This window comes from Aethalodelphis obliquidens, unplaced genomic scaffold (genome assembly GCF_003676395.1).
Source record: "Aethalodelphis obliquidens isolate GAN/ISIS:26980383/991018 unplaced genomic scaffold, ASM367639v1 scaffold9, whole genome shotgun sequence".
In the NCBI taxonomy this organism is placed as follows: Eukaryota; Metazoa; Chordata; class Mammalia; order Artiodactyla; family Delphinidae; genus Aethalodelphis; species Aethalodelphis obliquidens.
Genome location: NW_020837953.1, coordinates 33,691,401 through 33,716,582, shown reverse-complemented (window position 1 = coordinate 33,716,582; position 25,182 = coordinate 33,691,401). Strand labels below are relative to the sequence as shown.

At 38.8% G+C, this 25,182-nt stretch overlaps 1 protein-coding gene across 16 annotated transcripts in view; it reads left to right on the top strand.

Annotated features, from left to right (window-relative positions):
- The window catches only part of SRRM1 (serine and arginine repetitive matrix 1), a 32,229-nt gene extending 8,140 nt beyond the window's left edge, over positions 1–24,089 (top strand). For 3 of the 16 annotated variants that reach the window (XM_027109682.1, XM_027109672.1, XM_027109687.1), the window contains 12 exons: positions 143–337; positions 627–746; positions 3,170–3,444; positions 8,524–8,604; positions 9,111–9,197; positions 10,497–10,641; positions 11,010–11,051; positions 14,665–14,775; positions 17,029–17,493; positions 18,072–18,267; positions 19,864–20,073; positions 20,491–24,089. In XM_027109682.1, coding sequence (XP_026965483.1) covers positions 143–337; positions 627–746; positions 3,170–3,444; positions 8,524–8,604; positions 9,111–9,197; positions 10,497–10,641; positions 11,010–11,051; positions 14,665–14,775; positions 17,029–17,493; positions 18,072–18,267; positions 19,864–20,073; positions 20,491–20,595 — 2,032 coding nt within the window. In that variant the 3' untranslated portion in view covers positions 20,596–24,089. Of the gene's footprint in view, positions 1–142; positions 338–626; positions 747–3,169; positions 3,445–8,523; positions 8,605–9,110; positions 9,198–10,496; positions 10,642–11,009; positions 11,052–14,664; positions 14,776–17,028; positions 17,494–18,071; positions 18,268–19,863; positions 20,074–20,410 lie in introns of all 16 variants that reach the window. The other 13 variants (XM_027109684.1, XM_027109675.1, XM_027109683.1 and 10 more) reach the window with 9 other exon arrangements.
- The last annotated feature ends 1,093 nt before the right edge of the window (positions 24,090–25,182 follow it).

The following is a 25,182-nucleotide window of genomic DNA, read 5'->3' as shown; positions in this document are numbered from 1 at the left end:
TCACTGATGTGTATATATCTTTCTAGATGTCTTCATGGATTTTGAAAACTTTTTAAAGAAACAGCTTTTTTATATTACTGTATTAAGACTTAGGAGTCTGAATAGAAAAGGCACAAAATAAGCTTTTTCTCCCCCCACACAGTGACATCCTGAAAGTTCCCAAGCCTGAACCAGTACCAGAGCCTAAAGAACCTTCTCCGGAGAAAAACTCCAAAAAGGAAAAGGAAAAGGAGAAGACCCGACCAAGATCTCGGTCGCGTTCCAAGTCAAGATCCCGGACACGTTCTCGCTCTCCTTCTCATACTCGACCGAGAAGGCGCCATAGATCCCGATCAAGGTGAGTAGTGGCTTTAAGATCTGCATAGATCTTAGATTTTATGTGCTACTCTCCTAGGTAGAATTAGGTAAATTATATCAAAGCTGTGGAAAACATTTAGCACAACTGTTACGCTTTGGATTTCCAGCAACAATTTAGGGACACTGTCTAGGTTCCATTAAAAATCTCTACACAAGTAGAAAATTGTGTCCCTTGAAATCCATTTTTTAAATGTAGCTGTCGAGAAAACTATTTTAAGGAATTCATTCCTTGCTCATGATTTACTCAGATTCTAATTCTGTTATGGCAGATCATACTCACCTAGAAGGCGGCCAAGCCCAAGAAGACGGCCATCTCCTCGAAGAAGAACTCCACCGAGACGAATGCCTCCTCCACCAAGGCACAGAAGGAGTAGATCTCCAGTGAGACGGTGAGAGTTTTGGGATTTTTTGTTTTTTTGGTTTCCTTCAGTTTGAAATTGTCAGATGTACAAAAGTACACCATGTTTGTTTTAGGCTAATCTTTGAATTAGTGCTCCCCTGGAAAAAAAGAACTCATGAGTAATAATAGGTAATGTCTTAATAAGAGATACCTCATTTGAGATGTAATGCTGTTATTTGTGCAGTGATAACACTAGTCTAGTGTTGGAAAATAAAAAACAAATTATTGGTGAATTTGTGTTAATCTTACCAGTTATTTGTGTTAATAATGTTTACCACTTCAGACCCTACCAAGAAATCCTGTCAAGTAAGGGAATTAGCCACCTTCTCCCTTTGGCTTTTAATTACCACTAGTTTCTGAATATAGATGGCTACAGAGCCAGTAAAGTGCTTTACCAGTATTAAAATAACCCATTTGCGTTATACCTTTCTTAATGTGTCTTTTTCACATAAAAGAAGAGTACTTATTGTAAACAATTCAAACAGAAATGAGATGAATTGAAAACTACCCACAATCCCATTCCATAGATTTAACCGTTATTAGCAGTTTGGTATCTATTTTTGAAGAGACTGGGCATAAAAGTCACTGTCAATACCAGTGTTCTTTTTTAAAAATCATTTTTAAATTAGCATAAGGTAAAATGTTAGGATCTATAACTTTTAACAAAAAGACTGTTGCTACACCTGCCCTAAGTGGAGGCATGGTGCACTGGTAGCAGAGTTTTGTGCGTTCTTTTTTTTTTTTTTGCGGTACGTGGGCCTCTCACTGTTGTGGCCTCTCCCGTTGCGGAGCACAGGCTCCGGACGCGCAGGCTTAGCGGCCGTGGCTCACGGGCCCAGCCGCTCCGCGGCATGTGGGATCCTCCTGGACCGGGGCACGAACCCGTGTCCCCTGCGTTGGCAGGCGGACTCTCAACCACTGCGCCACCAGGGAAGCCCCTGTGCGTTCTTTATGATGCATTTCACGTGTTTTTTTTAAGGAACTAGTGGTTGTGCTTCAGATTATACTTAGGATAGAATTTTTTGTGTTTTGAGTGTATAAGGTATTTTCAAGGAACCAAATCAACTTGGAAATAAAAGAGGGGAAGCAGTAAGGTCCGTAATTTTGTTTCTGCAGTCTGAGGTTTTTCAGAGTCCCTTTTTTTTTTTTTTGCGGAACGCGGGCCTCTCACCGCCGCGGCCCTTCCCACTGTGGAGCACAGGCTCCGGACACGCAGGCTGAGCTGCCACGGCCCATGGGCCCAGCCGCTCCGCAACACGCGGGATCCTCCCGGACCGGGGCACGAACCCGCGTCCCCCGCATCGGCAGGCAGACCCCCAACCACTGCGCCACCAGGGAAGCCCCTAGGGTCCCATATTTTTAAAAAAGATACTTTTCGGGAATTCCTTGGTGGTCTAGTGGTTAGGATTTGGCGCTTTCATTGCTGTGGCCCGGGTTCTGTCCCTGGTGGGGAACTGAGATCCCACAAGCCACGTGGTGTGGCCAAAATAAAGCAAAAACAAACAAGATATTTTTCTTTGGGGAGGGCTTGTCAAGGTATATTGAACCATTTTTTATAACTAATACTAAAAATTACGGAATTGATGTTACTACCGATAACTGAGATTGAAGATGTAAATGGTCAGTCAATTTAGGCATCACACTTTTCTAAAATTGATTGTTTCTCCTTTGGAGAAAAAGTAATACTGGTGCTTTCTAGCATAAGATCAGTGGAAACAGCTACTTCTTATATTGGAGTTTTGCAAGCAGCCTGTTTTAATTGCTTACTGAGCCATTTAACAGTCAAGATAATTTGCAGATTGTGTAAGATTCCCTTTCAGCCAGTTTTTATCTCACACTTAAGGTAGGGTTTCTTTTTTTCAGGTTCTCAGGAATTCTTCCGCCAAAGGTGAATTCTGCAGGTACACATAATTGCAACAGAACTTACCACAAATTTTGCCGCAGAATTCGAGAGTCCCCTGCTTCTAAGTTTATGTAGCTAAATGAATTCCTAATCTTGCACGTTTTTTTAAAAAATGCAACATAAAGGTTGCATGACATTGTGTTATTAAATGAAAAAAATACTTTGCCACCCAAATTTTGTATGCAAACTCCAAAACACTCATATTATTCCTAAGGAGGGAAGAGACTGGTTAGTTATTCTCTTATAGCACTTGACATATTTTATAACTACTGGAAAGACAACTCAGAAGCATTTATCAGAATAAGTTATTTAGTTAGTCTCAGAACTAGCTGTTTCCTGTCCTAGGTTATGGTTTTGTTTCACATTAAAAAAAAACCTCATTTGTGTGCTTAGCTACATAAACTCAAAAGTTGGATAAAAATAGCTGTATTGTTGTGTAAACTGTACATGCCTGTAAGGTCATTTTCTGTAAGTATGCAGTTAATGAACATGAGTACTTTATTCCACAGAAGAAGGCGTTCATCGGCATCCTTGTCCGGGAGTAGCTCGTCCTCTTCTTCATCTCGTTCCCGGTCACCGCCAAAGAAGCCTCCAAAGAGGACATCCAGCCCCCCTCGAAAAACTCGTAGGTTATCTCCTTCAGCAAGTCCTCCGAGGCGAAGGCACAGGCCATCACCTCCAGCAACTCCACCACCAAAAACTCGTCATTCCCCGACACCCCAGCAGTCAAACCGTACGAGGAAAAGTCGTGTTTCTGTCTCTCCAGGGAGAACTTCAGGTAAAGGTAAAAATCAAGCACATAAAAACAACATGTTCTTTCTTCATTTGGCCACAAAATACCTAGTCAGTTGTTGCTGTCCCCTACTCCCTTCAAAGTATGAAGTTGCTGGGTAATAATTGTATGTCATGTTTTTTATAAATTTGCTTAGAAGCTCACCTTTTCTTTCCTGCTTTAAGTTCTTGTTGTTTGTTGAAATGGAGTTTACATGTAAAAGTGTTTTGTTTTTAGCAGTACCCTCTGGCACTGAGTAGGTGAAGTGTACTGTTAACCAGCCGTGGGCTGTTTGAGTTGGGGTAGCTTACCGAAGTTTGTGTTGTCATGGTAAGGGATCTTTTTATTACTATGACGCTGGTTAACTTTTTTTTTTTTACTCTGCAGATTTTTTGTTTGATATCTTTTTTGAGGACTTCATATTCTGTTTTATTTCTTTCTTGGCCACATTGTACTTCCTAGGGAGGGACGTGGTGTCCTCCTAAAAGCTGATTTGTTTTTTTAATTTAGGCCCTAGGCAGGGTTCTTCTGAGTATTGTCCTTGCTTTATTCTGCAGATTGATTTCTGAGGAATTTATGATCTGTGATCCTGCCAGGCAAGTAGAATGCCATGTTAGTCTGAGTGAAGGTTGTGGTCCATTGGGGTTTGTTTCTTTAGCATTAAATATACACGGAGAAAAACTATGGTATCCATTTGAATTGGGCCTTTGGTGCTTAGGACTGGAATGATATACACAGTGTGATAAGTGAGTAGTGGGGGAGGGGAGATCTTAAAAGAACTGTTATAGTAATTGGATGTTAAGGAGCATTCTGTAGATTAATATATACTGGGGTTGCTCTGATCACATTTAAATTTTCAGATTATAAATGAAGAAATCAGGGATACTTCAGGCAAAATCTTGACTATGTTTTTATGAAGTTGGTGAGAGCAGGATTTCTAATCAGCACCCTGCTGCTTCATTTGTGTCCACCCTACCACCACCCACTGGCCCCACAACCTTGCAGTGTGGCAGTTCTAGAAAGGCAAATTTTGCTTTTTTGATCTGTTACTGTGAGGTATAGACAAGCTATCAGAGTGAGGGGGGAACTGACAGATGATGGTAATTTGTAAAGAGTAATGTACAAATTATTTTCTGAACCTTAACAGGTTAATTTGCTGATAACATAAATATTATGTGGTCATTTTTGTTGAATTGGCTCTTTAGACTTAGGCAACTGGATAATAATAGAGAAACCTTTAGGTCTTACAGGTTCAGACACAAGTATGGGAGGGTTGTCTTACGATCACTTATTTTCATAATATCATGTCTCATATTACTTTTTGTTCAAAATAGTTTCCAGTCACCGTGTCCACATCTGATGCCTGTTGTCCTAACCTATTTTTTCTTTTCCTGTGAAGTTTTTGCACTTCTGAATACTTCTTTCCTTTGTCTGGAGCCAGAAAGTTCTCTAGTAAAATAATAGTTTGAATGTTCCCATCTGTTACTTTGCAAAAACTCATCAGATTATGATTTTTCTGTTTACATCACACAGCCAAAGGGTAATTAAAGTACCTGAGCAGAGGACTGAATCCTTGTTAAATAGGTTGATTGTTAAGAATTACTTGTTAACCTTTGTTAGGGTCTGCACAGATACCAACCTCTTGTGTCTTGATATGTTGTCGGGAAGAGTGGGCTGCTGCTTTCCTGGAAACAAGTCACAGTGGATATGTACATAGGAGAGAAGTCAAGGTGGAAGACAAAGGGCCAGTAACGTTCCTGTGGCTTATGGGACAGGTCTTCCATGTCCAAACAAAACCCAGCCAAAGAGATTGACTGTGGGTAGTGTAGTGAGAGCCTGCCTTTTGTCCACTGAGGCTGAATATTGGTTGTAACTACTTGGAGATAAATAGCTTTTTATAGTAAAACAATCCCAACCCTCTGTGATGAAATTTCAGAGCTAGGAAAGACTTCAGAGGTTGTCATAGGTTCTCAGGTTAAGTGAATTGGTCAAGGTCAGCCATCCAGGACTAGAATTTGGGTTCTCATTCCCAGTTCAGAAATGTACACTTTCCCAACTTTCCTACCCCCACATGCCTGTTTTGATTGCTAAAGGAGGGAAATAGAAGGCAGGGTAAAGTTTTTCAGCTTCTGTACCGGGTAGTATGATTTCAGAAATTCCTTTCTTGCAGTCTCCATTGCTAATAAAAGCATTGATAGCATTGAAGTGTGATAGAGTTTTCTTTTGTGTTTCGTGGGGTAGGCATCAATCAGGGCTTTAAGGTTCTGCTGTTAATAGTGGGTGCATGGAGTGGGAGGGAGGCAGGAAAAGTATTTTGGAGAATTAGAGGTAAATTATTTGGAGCATAATATACATTCTCATCTGAAAGAGTCCTCAGGACGCATTTTGTAATCGATGGCATGTCATAGTTAAATTGGCATTATCTTAGTACATAAAATAGTGCTTTGAAATCAGTGGAATATTTAATGAAGTATGTTTACAGGGGATCTATACATATGGTGGTGGTAATAATTTTGAGTTAGATCAGCATAACCATATGAATGTGCTCTGTAGATACTTACGGATTATTTTACTAATTCTGGTCACAGAGTGACTTATCTTTACAAGTGATCTTTTGAGCAAGTCTGCAAGGTTAATGATTAATAGGACTATTGAAGTAAATTTAAAATTCTGGTTTTTCAATTGACTTGGGAGATTTCAGACGTCATTTTAGAATGATTTTGCCCCTTAAATACTAAAAATAAACAACATTAACATAAAAATAAAATTTTTAATAAAAATAAGTTGTGAAAATTTTATCTAGATAAGCAAACATTGATGAAACATGTATGATATTAATAATGCTATGATTCAGTCAGTCTTATTAAACCAGAGTAGGGGGTATATAATGGATACTTGTTTAATGCTGATTATATCAACAATGACTTAAGACTTGTACCCAAGCCATTATTGAGAGATTAGATCAGGATAAAACTCCAAATACAAGTTTCTGTGGGGAAAAAATGTAATGTTGTAGTTCAGTTGTATTATTTACTAAATAGGTATTTGACCACTATATAGCAAACATAACCACATTTGTAATGTTTCTCAGAGGAAAATGCATTCCGGCATCCAAACATCCAGTTCTCTAAGGTGGTACTTTGACGTTTGGGTTTATGACTAGATGCCTATAATATTTTTTCAAGAATTGAAGATTAACTGACACTTAAAAATGAAAAGTACTGACCCCCAAAATAGCTTTGAATCCTTAAAATTTAAAGGCATTTCTATTTCATGTCTTTGAATTTCTTAAAATACAAGTTTTTTTGTTTGGTTGGTTTTTTTTGGCTGCATTGGGTCTTCGTTGGTGTGCGCAGGCTTTTCTCTAGTTGGCGGCGAGCAGGGGCTACTCTTCATTGCGGTGGTTTCTCATTGCAGACCATGGGCTCTAGGCGTGCGGGCTTCAGTAGTTCTGGCTCACAGGCTCTAGAGCACAGGCTCAGTAGTTGTGGCGCACGGGCTTAGTTGATCCGTGGCATGTGGGATCTTCCTGGACCAGGGCTCGAACCTGTGTCCCCTGCATTGGCAGGTGGATTCTTAAGCACTGCACCACCAGGGAAGCCCTAAAATACAAGTTTTAAATGCAGTCTTGCTACTATATTTCATGATAATTAGATAATCACTAGATTAACTAGTCACTGGATTTTTTACCCAATCCAGTGATTTGCCCAAAAGGCTTATTAGGTAGAATTAATAAAATGCTGGTATTTTAAAAGTATAGTGGTAAATTCTTCAGTTGGATTACTTCAGCAAAAATGATTAGATTGCTAAATTACTGCCCCTTAGGATAAGTCTTTACAGTATTCTGAATGAGCATCTGTTAAATGAAATGTATCTAAATTCTAGGTTAAACATTCCATGTTAATTGCGTTAATTAAACAGAAACAGGTGTAAGGGTACTGAGGGGATCATATTGTTTTCAAGTCTAGTTCTTAGAGGAATGGTCTCAAATAATGTTTCAGGTTAATGTAGGGTAAGATTAATGATTATCTGTGTATATACTTTTTTGTGTGTGTGTGTGGTACGCGGGCCTCTCACTGTTGTGGCCTCTCCCGTTGCGGAGCACAGGCTCCGGACGCGCAGGCTCAGCGGCCATGGCTCACGGGCCCAGCCACTCCGCGGCATGTGGGATCCTCCTGGACCGGGGCACGAACCCGTGTCCCCTGCATCGGCAGGCGGACTCTCAACCACTGCACCACCAGGGAAGCCCATGTGTATATACTTTTGACATTAGTTGAAGCAATGGGATGGATAATGTGGACAGAGATAGCAATTGTTAGAAATTAACGCCTGTGCCATAGGTATAGAAATAGTGTCTTGGGTTCAGATCCTAGTCCATTTCAATTACCCGCATGACTTCAGTTGAGGTTATTTATTTTTTTAATTTTTTTAAATCTTTGGAAAGGATCCTCTAGCCTTAGCATTTAATATTTTTACCATTGTGAAGGTCTACTGTTTTACAGGTAGTTTAAGTCCCTCATGCTATTGTGAAGGTTATACTCTACATCAAAAGCCTTCAGCCTCTTAGATGACTAATTTGTTCCTCTTCTCCAGACCAGATACTTTTCTCTGAAAATTTATGTCATTTATCATTTATCATTTATCATCTTCATTACTTTTCTGGACCAACCTGTAGGGGGTGCTTAAAAGGTCTTATGTTAATGAGGTCTTTGTAGTTAAGAGTGTGTGTTTTAGGTTGCAGGGTAGCACACAGAGGTTTACTTTACTGAGCTGAATGTTATGCATTAGCATAGAGCTTGTTCTACTCAGAAACAGCAGCTCCCAATTTCTCTTAAAGTTTCTCTTGGGAGAATCTGAAAGTTTGAAAATTGGAAAATCATTGTAGAACTTTCTGAGGCTTTTCACCAAACATTTACAAATTCTTGCTTCTGCTTCAGGTAATGATAACAGGGGCTTATAGGAACTTTTTAATTGTCAGTAAATTATTTATGAGAATAGTCACACTTCTTTTTGTACTGTTAAGAAGATGTGTTGCTTTTTGTTTTGTTTTTGTATGTATGTAAGTGGGGTTTTTCTTCCCCTTATTTTTAGTGACAAAACATAAAGGTACTGAGAAAAGAGAGTCCCCTTCACCAGCACCCAAGCCTAGAAAAGTAGAGTTATCTGAATCAGGTAAGTGTTTTTTGTTTGTTTTGGTTTTTTTAAGCTGAATTAGATTCTGGTTAAAGATTAATTATACGATATGGCTTAATGGTTAAGAGCTAGGACTTTGAAATCATACCAGCCTGTTTGAATCCCCAGCTCCACTAACTACTTTTTGTTTGTTTTAATAATTTATCTGAGCCTCTACTTTTTTTTTTTTTTCATCTCTGAAATGCAGATAACAGTACCATCCTTTAGGTCTTTGGTTGTTAACTGAAATAATGTTTATAAAGTGCTTGGCATGCAGACCGAACTGTCACAAATGCCTAAATAAGTTTATTTTTATTACATTTAGTGAAGATAGTCTAAGTTAGCATTTAAATTGGCATTTTAAGCTCCTCCTTTATTAAAAAAGAGTAGCTGTATTGCTTGACCCAACCAGATAAAGGTTTAGGAGACCATTTCCCAATTCAAATATGTTACATTTTCTGTATGCATGACTAAAGAAACACTTTCTAAATGCATCCATCTTTCAGAAGAAGATAAAGGTGGCAAAATGGCTGCAGCAGATTCTGTGCAGCAGAGACGCCAATACAGACGACAGAACCAGCAGTCTTCCTCTGGTATGGACACTGGTTACATTTTTTTCTTTCTGCATATCCTAATAAAAATACTTAAGATAAAAATATCCGAAAGTGTAGTGAATGTATCAATACTTAGGAGAAATATTTTTGTGCCTGTGTATAAATATGTTAGGAGGAAGTGTTAGTACAATAGTTAAAACAGGAATAGAAATTGGAAAAGTATATTTCTTTCCTCAACCCTGTCTTACTCCCCAAAGCTTTTATTCAGAAATTTTCTGTGCATGTATAAGTATCTGTGGTTTAAAAAAAAAAAATCCCACAGGCTCAAACTGTAGATTATATTGCCTGCCTATTTAACCTACTATAGCTAGACATCTTTCCCTGTTAATTCTTAAGGATCTACCTCATTTATTTACCAGCTGCAGCATTTTTAAAATTTTGATAATATGCTGTCATCTGTTGAGACACTCGCCTATTTGGACATTTAGGTTATTTCTAGTTTTTTTGTGTGTTTGTGCTTATGTGAGTATATCTGTAAAATAGTAATTAGGAGGGGAACTTCTGAATTAAAAAGTACGTACGCAGAAACCTGATTTTTAAACCAGATATCCTGGTTTTATTCGCTTAGTTGGTATTTGTGACTGAGTCTAGGCACTACCTTTGCTTTTCATTTATAAAAATGGAAACCAAAGCATCCCACAGTGACATTAAGTCAGTTAAAAGCCATACAGCTTTTGCAACTCTTTAAGATGAGGTTAATCATGGAAGTGTTTGAAAATGCATGTAAGTTTTGGATATTTTTTGGTATTTGGGACTTGTTAGTTATTTTAAGTTAAGGAAACCGTGTACAAATGAAGTGTTTCTCTTTGCAGTTCTTGACTGTTACCAGGCCTGTAGAAAATGTCACATACATTTTGTTTGTTTGATCAATAATAGGGATATGAAGTAAATTATTCAAATGCTAGTAAGACTTTCAGTAGCCTTAAAAGTACATAGAGTAACAAGAATTAAATAATGCTTGAGATGCTTTTTAAGCTTTACTTAGTTATCTGGAAGATCACTAGATTTATAAGGGACACTGTCTTGTTGGATTGTTCTGTGGAAATGATTTGTATAACGTAATTATATAATAACGTATATTTATGTATGCTTGACTTTCAAGTCATTAAGCACATATCGATATTACCTTTTTTCAGAACTGATGGCTGTACATGTGCTTGCTTATATTAGTGGACTTGATTTGCTAATTTGGACACTCCATCTGCTTAGATTCCAAAAACGTAGATAGACTCTTAAGCATAGACCTGATGTAAATTTTTGTTTATTGTGTAATTATAGATTCTGGCTCCTCCTCTTCCTCAGAAGATGAGCGACCCAAAAGGTCCCATGTGAAGAATGGTGAGGTAGGCAGGCGGCGGAGACATTCCCCTTCCCGGAGTGCCTCTCCATCACCTCGAAAGCGCCAGAAAGAGACTTCCCCTCGGTAATGTCTTCAGTGGTGTTCTGTAGTTGTGATAAAACTTCATAACTTAAGGGATGGGCTGTGGGCTTATTTAGAATTTGCTTAACTCCTTGCTTTCAAGAACTCACAGTAGGAGATGGTCAGATTTGGGGGGTATTTGGGTTTTCTTTGTTCCGTGGTCATTACTATTTAATGAGAACTTAGTAAGTTTTGTACCAGTATGTCAAACGTGTGCATGACTAGAATAGACCAGTTAAATCATAGCATTAACTCCCGACCATGTTTGAATATCTAAAAAAATATATTTCCATTAGTGATACTTAACTCCATTGAAGTAATTAATTTGGTGAATGGAATTCTTGACATTTGTTTTTTTCCACTGCTCTCAGGATGCAGATGGGAAAGCGATGGCAATCGCCAGTGACTAAAAGGTTGGTTAGATGCTATTTTGTAAATTAGGATTACATGTCAAAGTTTGAGTGACTTAATTTACTGTTTAGGTAACATCCCATTCTGACGTTTACAGGGTATGACTGTGGAGAAGTTCCTCAATTGTTTTGGTTTGATTATATTTTCTTACACATCAAAATAATGATAAAAACATACACAGTGTTCATTTTAGAGCATCATTGGATTTAGAGTTTTGTGCACTTACAGTGTATTTGTTAGTCTTCTGTTTTTTGAGGTCTTTCCAAGAGATAGGACAGTAGTAATAGTTCCTTAGATTTAGTGGGAACAGGCTTTGTGGTGACTATAGGGAAGGCAAGAAAAACATGGGAGAAACATTTAAAAGATTAAAAAATGACTGTGAGGCTTTGGCCCTGTTCAGTGTTTCCTACAGTAGAAAGGTAAGTTGCATATCCTTTTGGAACCTGTTTGGTCATCAGGGTCTTTGTGACCCTAAGGCCATAATATTTTAGAGCCAGGTGATACATAGAAATCTCTAATTCAGGCATATCTCATAAGTGAGAAAACAGGGGCTCAGAAGTAGTAAGTGAGTTTCTTAGGGTTACAGAGTGACAAAACCAGATCTTAGACCTGTGCCATTGACTATACCATTTCACCATGACATTGTACTGTCTTTGCTAGTCTTCTGCTTTCTGAGGTCTTTGCTGTCACTAAATTTCTAACTATCCTTCCTGAAATGTTCACATTGTTCTTTTTATAGATCAGTTTTTGAAGCTGTGTTGTTTTAAGTAGTCTCACTAATTAATAAGAGTGTTTTCTTGGAAAGGTTCTTTGGAACCAGTTGGCAGTGTATATGATGGAGCAAAACGGTGTGTTTGTGCTGTGGAAGTAACTTACTTGACAAGAAAAAATAGAAACCTTAAAAAAAATTTAGGTACAAAGGTATTCTGTTCCCAACTGTGATTACTCCAGGTTTCTGTAAAATTGCTAGTACAGCAGCTAAAAAATTGCTTTACAAAATCAGGTTAGTGGTAAGATTCCGCCCCCCCCCCCCCCCCCCCCCCCCGCCGGTTATGGATAATGATGTTAGAGATTGCCATCAAGTCTCTAGGATTTGGAGATGGAGAAAGAATTGTTTGGGATCACACTTCAGTATTTATTTTTAAGAAGGGAAATACAGCCTGGCTTTGAATATTTCATATATAAAGTTTAAAGATTGAAAAATGCAGCATTTTTCATGCTTCTAAACATGTGTCTTTGGGTATTGAACACTCTTTCCTTAACAGTGAATGGTGTATTGATCATACTTAGTATAAAAAGATAGTTGTTGCATCTATAATTTCTTGTCTTCATTACCAGCCTGACTAGTGAAGTGAGGTGATTCTGAAGAGGTCACTGCAGAGATCTCAAGTTGTCTTTGTCCTTATAAGACTTTTGTATTCCTACATACTCGAGGGCTGAGGGCTACTTCATGTTTTAAGGCTTATTGAAACTGGTTCTCGTGCAGTTTGGGTGGGGGGAGACCTCTGTACTCAACAATTTCTATACACAGTTGAAGGCTTGAGTTGGCACTAGTATTCACAGTAACTAGAAAATGTTTAGCCTTCTTCTTCTACTTCTTCCTCTTCTTTTAAACCCCTGATATGTATGCCATATCAGCTCAGGTAAGAAACTGTAGCCTTTAGGTCATAGAGCCATCGGGTGTCAAGATTCCAGTTATAAGTGATTATCAAATTTTTCTTGTAGTTCCTTTAAGTATGCTAGTTTGGTTTGTTTGGTTTTTTTTGTTTTTTTTTTTTAGGTTATGGTTTTATTCTTATTCTCTTTTTGGCTTTTTCTCACATGGAAACAGGACATTGAAGGTCATCACTGGAAGGGACCTTTTAGTTATTCCAAGCCTTTCATTTTACAAATGAAACTGAGGCACAGAATAAATATCTTAGGTCATTAGTGTATTATAATAGATTCTAATCTGAGTTAAATTTTTTTTATGAGAATATTTTAAAAGAGAAATCACATAATCAACAGTAATAGCCTCTCTTGCTATTACACCTACTGATAACACATTGGGAGTTCTGCTTTGTATCATCTCACCCTCAGAGTTTATGAGTGTAAACCTTTGTTTTTCTTTTTTGAGTCAAAACCCAAATGTCTTTTCCCGTTTGAAATCTTCATTACCTGTTGAAACAGTAGTCCACCCTGTTTCTCTAGGTTCCGTAATTCTCAGATTAGCCTTGCTAGTAAAGTGGCTTCTCCTTTACTGTTCTTTCTTGTAATTAATAATTTGGTGTCTATGTTTCATCTGAAGCTTATCTGTCCTGTAGTTTATATTTTAAATCTGTTCAGAGTGAGGTCTTAGTCCCCACAGGGCATAAGTAAATTTAAATTAAAAATTAAATTTACTAATGAATGTCAGAATTTTCATTGTTCTGTTAATGAACTCTCCTTAGTTTTAATGGGGAATCAAGACTAGTAAACTTTAGAAAATACTTCCAGATTCACAGGAAGCATCAATCCTGTACTGGGCAAGAAATTTAGAACTAATTACAGTTGACCCTTAAACAACACGTGTTTGAATTGTGTGACTCCACTTACACGCACATGGTTTTTTTTTTTTTTTTTTTTTTACAATAAATGCATATTATAGTACTGCACGATCCTCGGTTGATTGAATCTGCCAGCGCAGAAGCCCAAGCCCCCCACATTGTTTAAGGGTTAATTGTATATTATTTGACTTCTTTGTATACACAAACTTGGCCAATAGATGTCAAACTGGCTTGGTATTTATTTTAGTATATCTGCTGGGAGACTACTATGAGTTAGTCCAGTTGATTATAATTGTATTTTTCAGGTGTGCTTTTTATGTTAATTGGTTAAATGCCTAACTGCTCAGAATAAAGGTCTGTGATTCTTATCTATATTTTAACCGCATTGCTCCCAGTGGCTTTAGTGCTCAGACAGCCTTGGTCCTTTGTCTTTGGGGTAGTGTTTTTAGTTAATAGTTTGCAACTGTTGAACTGTGGGAACATACTTTTTAAAAAATCAAGAACTTGGAGCAGTGACACCCAGACTTCGGGCCTTAAATATCTGTATTTGAACATTGTATTTTTCTAGGCTTTAGAACAGTTGTTCCTAACAAGGAATCAAAAATCACTTGAAGAACCTTTTTAAACATATACTGGCTAGACCATAGCCCAAACCTGGTGAACACAAATTTCAAATAAGCTTCCAAGCTGTTTCTGATGTACATTCTAGTTAAAAAGCAATGCTCTAAGGCAGTGTTTTCAGACTTTTTTCACCTTGCGTCATGTTAAGAATGTTTTATGTCATGACTCAGACTGCATATTTATATACAGAAACAAAAATTTCACAATACAAAATTTACTCTTACCACAAGTTAAAGCACTTTGTTTTTCTTTTCTTCCTTTCTTTCTTGCCTTTTTTTTTTTTTTTTTTAAATCCTGGTTCTCACCCAGGGTCTTGACTAACTACACTGTAGTTTGAAAAACACTGCTTTGAGGGATAGAGTGAAAGCTGCTGCACTTTGGGTTGACAATGATTGAAACTAAATCATCTTGATCACTTAGTTATAAATGTTACTGACTCTGAATCAACTATAATTCTTCTTTGGTTTAGTGGTAGACGGAGGAGAAGCCCCTCCCCACCGCCTGCCAGAAGGCGACGTTCTCCTTCTCCTGCTCCTCCGCCTCGTCGACGCAGGTCTCCCACACCACCACCACGACGCAGGTACTTTATCACGTAGGCTAGTGGGAGCTAAAGGGAGCAACTTTGAATCTTTGTGATTGAAATATTTTATTCGAGTGGCATGCACAGCTGTTTACAAAATACCACATAGTATACAATTCCAGTTACATGAAAAGTCCAGAACACATGACTCTGTAGAGATAGAGAGTTATTAGATAAATGGTGCCTAGGGTGGGATGGGAATGGGGAGTCATGATGGTTGAACACTGTGAATATAGTTGACCCTTGAGCAAGGAGAGGAGTTAGGGGCACCGACCCTCCACGCAGTTGAAAATCTGAGTATAACTTTACAGTTGGCCCTCCGTATCTGCGGATTCAGCCAACAGCAGATTGTGTAGTACTGCAATAAGTATTAAAAAAAAAATCCACATATAAATGGACCCATGGAGTTCAAACCCATGTTCAAGGGTCAACTGTATACTAAAACAATTGAAATGCACACTTCAAATGGGTGAATTTTACGATTTGTGAACCACATATCAATAAAGATGTTAAATTAAAAGGCAGGATCACTAGTGATTACAGAGGGAAAGAATATTAACTTTATAGTGGGGAGTTAAGTTTTGCTTTTTGGAACTTTCTGAATTTTTTTTCTCTTCAAATATTTTCGATCCATGGTTGGTTGAATTTGTGGATACTGGATCTTTGGACACAGAGCGTTGACCGTCAGACAAACCCAAATTGAAAGCCATTTTACAAAGTAACTGATGAGTACTCTTCAAAAAAATGTCAATCATGAGAGGGAGAGAGACTGAGGAACAGTTACAAATTGGCAGAAACTAAGGACACGTGACGACTAAACGCAATGTAGGATCCTGATTTTTGGAACCTGGAACAGAAAAAGGACATTAGTAGAGAAAACTGGGGTGACATTAGTATTTTAGTTAATACCAAGGTTAATTTCATAGTTTTGGTAATTTTTCTGTAGTTATATGGGATGGTAAGTGGAAAGTCTCCACTAATTTTGCAACTCTTCTGTAAATCAAAAATGATTTCAAAATAAAAGTTAGGGGGAAAAAAATTTTAAGAGCATTGCTCAAACACATTATCAAGCGGTATAGTTGCTGCTACAACTCCTGAATGGCCATTATGTGGCAGGTAAAGTGGTAGATGTTTTATGTACTTCATGTCTCCTCAAGATGATCTTGCTTGGTATTCCCATTTTTCAGGTGAGGAAATGGGGGTTCAGAGTTATTAAATATGAGGGCAAAATGGAAAACTCTATGGTGTTGCCCAATGTATGGCCTATCCCAAAGCTGATTTTTAGGCAGGAAAATATTTTGAGCTCAAGGTCTGAATGTTTCAGGAGAAAATCAGGCCATTGGAACTAAATGTTTTATTGAGGTTTAATTCCTGAGAGGCAAGTTAGGGTTATGTAGGGATTAAGCATTAAGAGGAAGGCCAAGTTGAGACTTTGACAGGGATGCGTTCTGCCTAGCAGTAGACTTCCATTGAATACTATTTTGACGCACAAAAAATGTAAGTCTGTCTTGGTGGGGGCAGGGTAGAGATGCCTTTTAAAGCTGTGCAAGTGAATGCTAATTATTAATTCAGAGTCCAAACACCAGTTTAGAGAGGGTACCCCCTACACAGGAGAGCTCTTTAAAGCACAGAATTCCTGAGTTCAAGTTGAACACGGTCAACAGAGTCTTGCTAATGTAGTTATCTAGTTGCTGCATAGTGATAATGGATTTTCAGTTTCCTTAGAGCAATGCCAGGTTCTCTTCTAAAAAAATACTAAGTTGATTTTATATGGATTGTGCTAAATGACTTCGTGTGTGTGTGTGTGTGTGGGGTACGCAGGCCTCTCACTGTTGTGGCCTCTCCTGTTGCGGAGCACAGGCTCCGGACGCACAGGCTCAGCGGCCATGGCTTACGGGCCTAACCGCTCTGCGGCATGTGGGATCTTCCCAGACCGGGGCACGAACCCATGTCCCCTGCATCGGCAGGCGGACTCCTAACCACTGCGCCACCAGGGAAGCCCATGCTAAATGACTTTTGACAAATTTGAATTCAGTCTGAAAACTAAATTTCTCCATTAATCACAATGACCTATTTGTAATCATCTAGGATAAACAGGAATTTACTAAGTGATTTTTTTGTTGTTGTTACCTTAAATGAGTTTAAACACATGACATTTCCACTTAGAATATTCTCTCTCTGTGTGGTGCTGTATAAGTACATAGTTTTCTTTGCATTCTGTTTCTACTCTGTTGGACCGTTTATTTTTCCTAGGACTCCTTCTCCTCCCCCACGTCGTCGCTCACCTTCCCCAAGAAGATACTCTCCTCCAATACAGAGGAGATATTCTCCTTCTCCACCTCCAAAGAGAAGAACGGCTTCACCCCCTCCCCCTCCTAAACGAAGGCCATCACCGTCTCCACCACCAAAGCGTCGGGTCTCCCATTCGCCACCTCCCAAACAAAGAAGCTCCCCAGTCACCAAGAGACGTTCGCCTTCGTTGTCATCAAAGCATAGGAAAGGGTCTTCCCCGAGCCGATCTACCCGGGAGGCCCGGTCACCACAACCAAACAAACGGCATTCGCCCTCACCACGGCCTCGAGCTCCTCAGACCTCCTCAAGTCCTCCAGCTGTTCGAAGAGGAGCATCGTCATCACCCCAAAGAAGGCTGTCCCCATCTCCAAGTTCTAGGCCCATTAGGAGAGTCTCCAGGACTCCGGAACCCAAAAAGATAAAAAAGTAAAAATATTTTATCCTTTTTCGTTAGGAACACTAACTTGCATAGCTCTTTATGCTTGGAAGCCCCCCACCCCCCAACTGAGAAATCACAGAAAAGAATAGTTGTGAATACAAACTTTAAGGCAAATTCTAGGTCCTATTCGTAGATCCTTTCTGTTTTCAGGATAGTTCCTCATGGTATAAGCTACATGCCATAGGATTTTACGTGGTTCTTAGGGATATCAGGCTTATTGAGTCTGTTTCCAAACCTAGCTCTGAAGTGATGCATAGGATATTTCTTGCATGTCTATGTAAGACTGATAAAAGCAGTCTTAAATATAGGAACTGGCATTACTAATTTCATACAGGAAGAATCATTAACAGAATGGATAGAGGATTGTGGAGCTTGAACTACTCTCCAGGAGACTTAGGTGGTAAAAATTTGATAAGTGTTAGTATAATCAACCAGCAGACTAAGTGCTGTGAAATACTTAAAGTTCATTATCTGGTTGTATAATGGTAGTTGGTTGTTTTCTCTTAAGAAAGAAGGATCTGTGCTTTTGGATATTAAATGTTTTATTTTTTCCCTCTGTTTCTAGAGCTGCCTCACCAAGCCCTCAGTCGGTAAGGAGGGTCTCATCTTCCCGATCTGTCTCGGGATCTCCTGAGCCAGCAGCTAAAAAGCCCCCAGCACCTCCATCCCCTGTCCAGTCTCAGTCACCCTCTACCAACTGGTCACCAGCGGTACCGGTTAAAAAGGCTAAAAGCCCAACACCAAGCCCATCACCGGCAAGGGTATGTCTGCCCTGTTTTGGACATCTTTTATAATTATACGTGGTCACTTGGAAGGAGATAATTTTTTGTCTTTTGTAGTTCAGAGGAGCATTACTTTCTGTGGTTCAGATGGACTTCAAAAGGAGGCACAAGTTAAGTGGTGGTGTTTGCATCACAGTCCATGCTTAGTACTCTAGACATCCACTAATTTGTGATATGTCTAATACTGTTATCTTGATGGTGAAGATTGGATTATGTAGACAATTTAGAAAAACAGAAAGAAAAAAATTACCCTTGATTCTGTTATCTAGGAGAAAAATAGTTTAGCGTTTGTGCTGTTTTCTCTAGTGTTTGACAGGTTTTGGGATAGTTATGGTCACAATCAATAAAAATTTCAATCTTAGATCATGTCTATTAGTCTGATTACATTTTTATATAGAAAAAATACACTTTATCACAAGAACATACCAAAATGTCGACGGTGGTTATACGTTAGAAGGAGAATGATGCGTGATCTTAATTTTTCTTCTTTACATGTTAATGGTCTTATTTTTTCCTACAGTGTAAATACATTATTTCTGTAATAAAAAATGAACCTCACAACTTGTGAAATGTTAGATGGAGTGGAAAGTACTTTGTTGTCCCATATAGCCTGATCTTTGGCAAGCTACATAGATAAGAATAACACTCTTGTTTTTACATTGTCAAGCTTAAATATCATTGGGATATTAAAATATCAGAGCTTAAACTGTTTTCTTTGTGATTCATTAATCTAATCATGGCAGCTTTCTGTATTGTATAAAATCAGTGGTGGATGTCCATCTTAATAGGATTGAATTATTGTGCAGACTGAATGGATTGAGGAATTTTAAGTAATTGCTTAGAAATGTGAGATTTAAAAATTATAGACTAGATGCAATTATAGCAGAGCCAACTCTTTGCTTAAATTTGGAATATATGTGGTGGAGAACAATGTACCCACATTCTAGAGATAGATCAGACAGTGATTAGAGATGTGGCATTCATACACGCTTGTATTTAGGATAATAGCTATTAAAAGCCTACATGTTAGGCTGGTATTGTGGGTGATTTACAGATATTCCCATTTAACTTTTGTAACAGCTTTATCAAGGATTGTTATACCCATTTTGGGTTGACAAAAAAGCCTCAGAACACGTCAGGCAATTTGAGGTCAACTAGTTTAATAGGTTCAGGAACCAGAATTCAAATCAGGTCTAGTTGAGTTCAGAGACTTTTCTTCCTGTTGCACATGGTGCTTTTCCTTACATATGGAGGTAGACCCTGACTCAGGCCGGTCTTGGAGACCTGATTCATAGCTTGTGGTTGGGAGGCCTGGTTTAATGTGAAGTTAGTTGGGGAAATTTTTAAAAAATCATTTATCTTCAAGGTCTGTTTCAACTCTTGGAAGTCTTTGCTTTCAGTGGTGGTTCCCATCTTTTAGGAGTACTTTTCTTAGTGTTGATTGGCCCTGGGTCTTTTTTCCCCCCTGAAGCCGTATGAAATCCTGAGATTAGTCCAATTGCTTATTCCCTTGAAGAAATAAAATGTTTAGTTCGACAGGTTGATTTTATTGTTTTGGGTTTTCTGGATTTCTAGAATTCAGACCCAGAAGGAGGTGGAAAGAAAAAGAAGAAAAAGAAGGACAAGAAACACAAAAAGGATAAGAAGCACAAGAAGCACAAAAAACACAAGAAGGAAAAGGCTGTAGCTGCAGCTGCTGCAGCTCCTGTGACCCCTGCAGCCATTGCTGCTCCCACAACCGCGTCAGCACAGGAAGAACCAGAGGCAGAGCCAGAGCCTAAGAAGGTATTTACGAACACTCTTACAGTGTGTACAGATAGCTGAATCATTTGGTATTGAGAAGTAGCTAAGTAATTTTTTTCTAATAATTGGATGCTCAGCTGTTAACTCTTTTCTGATCGGTTTCTCTATGACCACCTACCAAGAGCAGGAATTTGCTAAGGCTAACGATAAGAATATGAATGGCATCCAAAAAGCTTAATGTATATTTTTTAAAAGAAATTCAATATAATTAAATATACCATAGGCTTAACCCATTTAAAGTATAGTGATTTTATGGTTTTTTTGTGTATTCATAGAGTTGTGCACACATCACAAGAATTTTCTTTTTCTCTGTACTCAGCATCTCCCACCGGTGTCTCAAGATTTAACGATATGACCTTTTTGGCGTTTTTTTTTTTTTTATATATTTTTTTTTTTTAGGAGACTGAAAGTGAGGCTGAAGATAACCTTGATGACTTAGAAAAGCACCTGCGTGAAAAGGCCCTGAGATCAATGCGGAAGGCTCAAGTGTCCCCACAGTCCTAGGTGGAAATGTTTGTTATGATGTAAATTTTATTTGGTTTGTACGCAATTCAGTTTCAAAATTGCTAAAAATGTGTTTGAGCTTTAGACTATAACATTTGTTGTAATAATTGCTAGGTTGAAGTTCACCATGTAAAAAAAAAAGGGCATGGATTTACATTGCAAAAGGTGTCCACAGTGTATTAGTGACATTCTTTCATTGACAGCTGACATAAATTCATTTAGAGTGAAATATTTTAAGCCAAAAAAAAAAAAAATCCCCTTTTTAAAAAAGGGGGTTTAAATATTGTTGGCATTCTTATGGTTCCATTAAATGCCCCTGTCTATTCCCAGAGGTTTTTCTTTCTACTTTTTCTTTCTTTTTTCTCATTTGAGTCTTAGCACCCATTTAAGTTATGATGCTTCCAACCTTGTATGGTTTTTGCAAGCTTTCCCAGAAATAAGACCACTGTTGAACTACCACAAAAGTATAAATGAATATTTTAATGCCACAATCTTTCCTGTTGCCTGTGGAGTCTCTGCTGAAATGAATCAGGATTCGAGCTCTAGGATGAGACAGAAAATGAAAGCATGTTGTTTGCCAGGACACTGTGGGTTTATATTGATGTGTAACAAGTTGATTTGGAACACTGGAATTTCACTCTGTTCTGTTTATTTTTATTTTTTGTAAAGGCAGTTAACTAGTCCCAGGAAGGATCCTTCAGTTACATAAAATTTTGTTTTATGAAACGTCATGGCTCCATTCATAATTTTGTCTTGTTCTATCGATTGGTATATACAACTTTCAGAGCTCTTGTATTTGGAAAGCTGGAAGGGCCCAGACTTTGAAATAGTGTCTTGTTTTCACTGTTTTTGTTTTGTTTTTGTTGGTTTTTTTTTTTGTTTTTTTTAAACTAAAGCTATATAAAGCTTGTGGATTAAACAATAAATTTCTAAATTTAAAAATGTTGGCCACTCACTTTTACTTACCCATCTCAATACGGCAGGAAACCTACCTTAGAAATCTTACAGTGCCTTTACCCCCTTGGCACCTTTGGCAGAGTGAGGATTAGACAAGGGAAAAACGAGGTGATGAAATTGTTTTACCATCTTTATTTTAGTAATTAATGTGATAAATGCCATGAAGGGAAAGCACACAGTGAGATTGCAACACATATAATGGGCTAGTCAGCCAGGCATAGGGGAAGAGTTTCAGGCAGAGCAAACAGTATCTGTACACCCCAAGACAGAAGAAGCCTGGCACATTCCAGGAAGCGAACGAAGGTTAAGAAATGACTGGAGCAACCTCCCTCTATTGGGGGGGGTGTGTGTGTGGTGTGGTGTGGTGTGAGCAATATAATTTGAGGAAACTTGGGAGTTGATAACATTGTATAAGGTAAAACAACAACATTCATAAGAAAGAAGGAATTTTTGGCAAGTGAATCTAAGCTTAGCAAGTTGTCACATAGGCAGTTAATTTGATTATAGTTTCTGGTAGTTGAAGCAAAAAGAAGGAAAATGCCTACATGTCTTAATTTCAGGAAAACTTAGTGGGCAGTTTTTTATCTAAAGGATATGGACATAGAGGGGTTATTTTTACAGGTGGGTTTTTAGAGTGATTTGTAACAAGGCAAAAGCTTATTAATGAAGCTGCTTTTGTAGCGACTGAACTAAGGTATCTAGAGTGACTCTCCACCCTTGATAGAATCTTACATGTGTCTGCGGCAACTTAGAGCTTTCAGGGATCTTCCACATGACTTCCTTTTGACTTTATAATTCTGTGATGTAGGAAATGCACAGAATATTCCAGTTTGTGCTTGTTTTTTGTTTGTTTTTTGGCCACTGAGCATGTGGGTTCTTAGTTCCCCAGCCAGGGATCGAACCTGTGCCCCCTGCATTGGAAACGTGGAGTCTTAACCACTGGACCGCCAGGGAAGTCCCCAGGATATCCGGTTTCTAAGATGGTTGCAGCTGATTTACCCCTTTCAGTATGAACAAACCAATGAACATCACTGGGGTACTTGGAATCTATCTAGCCATTCACTCATTCAATCCATTTATTCACTTGTCCCATTTATTCAACACGCTTTCATTCCTCCACTTGACTGAACTGCTTGTTAAGGTTAGCAGTAACTTCCATTTTGCCAAAATGAGCGATCAATTCTCCATCCTTTACTAGCCTTCTTGGCAGGAGTTGACTCAGTCATTCACTCCTTTGTCGACACACTTCCTTCTCTTGGGTTCTAGGGGGCAACACTGGTTTACCTTCTAGATGCAGCGCTAGTTTTCCTCCTACCTCAGTAGCTCTTTCATCTCTAGTGGATCCTTTGAAACGTGAAGTGATGGAGTTTGTAGGGAATGCCACCAAGGACACTGAATCCCTAGTCCCTTAAATGTCTTTTTGTGTGTCAAAGTTCTTTCCCGTCTAGACTTCCTGACCTAGACCTCTATCGAGCTACCTAGTTAATAACTTCATTTGGATGTCTAAAAGGCATACCGAATTGAACATATCCTCTGATTTATCTGTCCCATTCAGTACCTGTCATTCTCATTTACTCAAAATTGAGTTGATACTGTCAGTGGCAGCATTGTCCACCCTCCAATCCTCATGCACACAAGGCCATTCTGTTCCCAGCAGCCTGTCATGATAGTACCGCTCAAAACCCTCAGCTCCTTTTTTCTGCTTCAGAGTAAAATCCAAATTTCTTACTCTGGCCTGCAAGACCCAGTAGCACCTAGTTTGGCACCTTCATCTCTACTCCTCAGTCTGCTCAAGCCATACCTACCTCCTTGCCCTTCCTTTAAACCTCTCTCGGGGCCTTTGTCCTCACTGCCGGATCTGACATGTTTACTTTGTTTTCTTCAGACACTTGTCTGAAGAACAACTTCGTCTCCTCTGTTTTCATCTATAGCAATTATTACCACCTGAGATGATGTTTTTGGTCCTTAGGAACTTGGTCTTGTATGTGACTGTGTCCCCAATGCCTGGTACATCGTAGAAGGACAAATGCTCGATGAACCGATGAGTAAATAAGTTTAATTGACCGTCATTGCCTCTGTACTTGCAAGGCACTACTAGGGCTTGAGGTAAAGAAAATGAAGACATGGTGATTGCTGCTCTCTAGTATTTGCCCACTGGGGGTAAAACACATGCAAAGAATTTGGAGTGGACAAGAACATAGAGTTTGGTAGACCAGGGTTTCTAGCACAGCTTTCTACAGTGTGACCTTGGTCAAGTTATTTGGCCTCTAAGTGCTGCCATTTCTTCTCTCCGAGTTAAATAATGGTGGAATCTACTTCAGAGTTGTTTTTGAAGGGTTAAGTGTGATAGTTAATACATATAAAGCAATGATAGTACAAAGAGGTTCCCATTTTCTTAGCTAACGTAATATGTGGTCATTCTAGTAACTATGGTAAATTTTAGTTTGGATGTCTAAAAAGGATTTTAATTAATCATAGCCCTATTTAATGTAATTTTTTCTTTTTTTCTTTTTAATAAAATTCACCATTTTAAAGTGTGCAGTGCAGTGGTATTTAATATATTCACAAGGTTATGCAACCATCACGACTACCTATTCCAGAATATTTTGATCACCCTAAAAAGAAACTGCCCATTAGCAGTCACTTTCCATTCTACTGACAGTCCCATCAGCCCCAGCTCCTGGCAACTACTTTCTGTCTATAGATTTGTTTATTCTGGACATTTCACTGGAATTATACAGTATGTGGGCTTTTGTGTCTGGCTTCAATCATTTAATATGTGTTTAAGGTTCATCCATGGTACTCCATTTTTTTTTTTAATTGCTGAGTGGTGTTCCCTTATATGGATATGCCATATTTTGTTTATCCACATCAGTTGCACATTTGAGCTGTTTCCACTTTCCAGCTCTTATGAATAAAGCTGCTGTGCACATTCGGCATACAAGTTTTTATGTGGACAAATGTTCTCTTGGGTGTATATACCTGGGAGTGGGATTGCTGGGTCATACTTAACTTTTTAAGAAACTGCTAGACTATTTTCCAAAGCAGCTACACTATCCGAACTTCTTACTAGCAGTGTATGAGGGTTATTATTTCTCCACACCCTTGCCAACACATGTTATCTGTCATGTTGATAATAACTATCCTAGTGGGTGTGGACTAGTATCTCATTATGGTTTGATTTGCATTTCCCTGACGGCTAATGATGTTGAGCATCTTTTCATGTGCTGACAGACTTCAATGCCTTTTTTTTTTTTTTTTTTTGCGCGGTACGCGGGCCTCTCACTGTTGCGGCCTCTCCCGTTGCAGAGCACAGGCTCCGGACGCGCAGGCTCAGCGGCCATGGCTCACGGGCCTAACCGCTCTGCGGCATGTGGGATCTTCCCGCACCGGGGCACGAACCCGTGTCCCCTGCATCGGCAGGCAGACCCTCACCCACTGCGCCACCAGGGAAGCCCCAATGCCATTTTTTTTTAATTGGCTATAATTGATTTACAATGTTGTGTCAGTTCCAGGTGCACAGCAAAGCGAATCTGCCACACAAATACATATCTCCACTCTTTTCCAGATTTCCTTCCCATATAGGCCACCGCAGAGCACTGAGTAGAGTTCCCTGCACTACACAGTAGT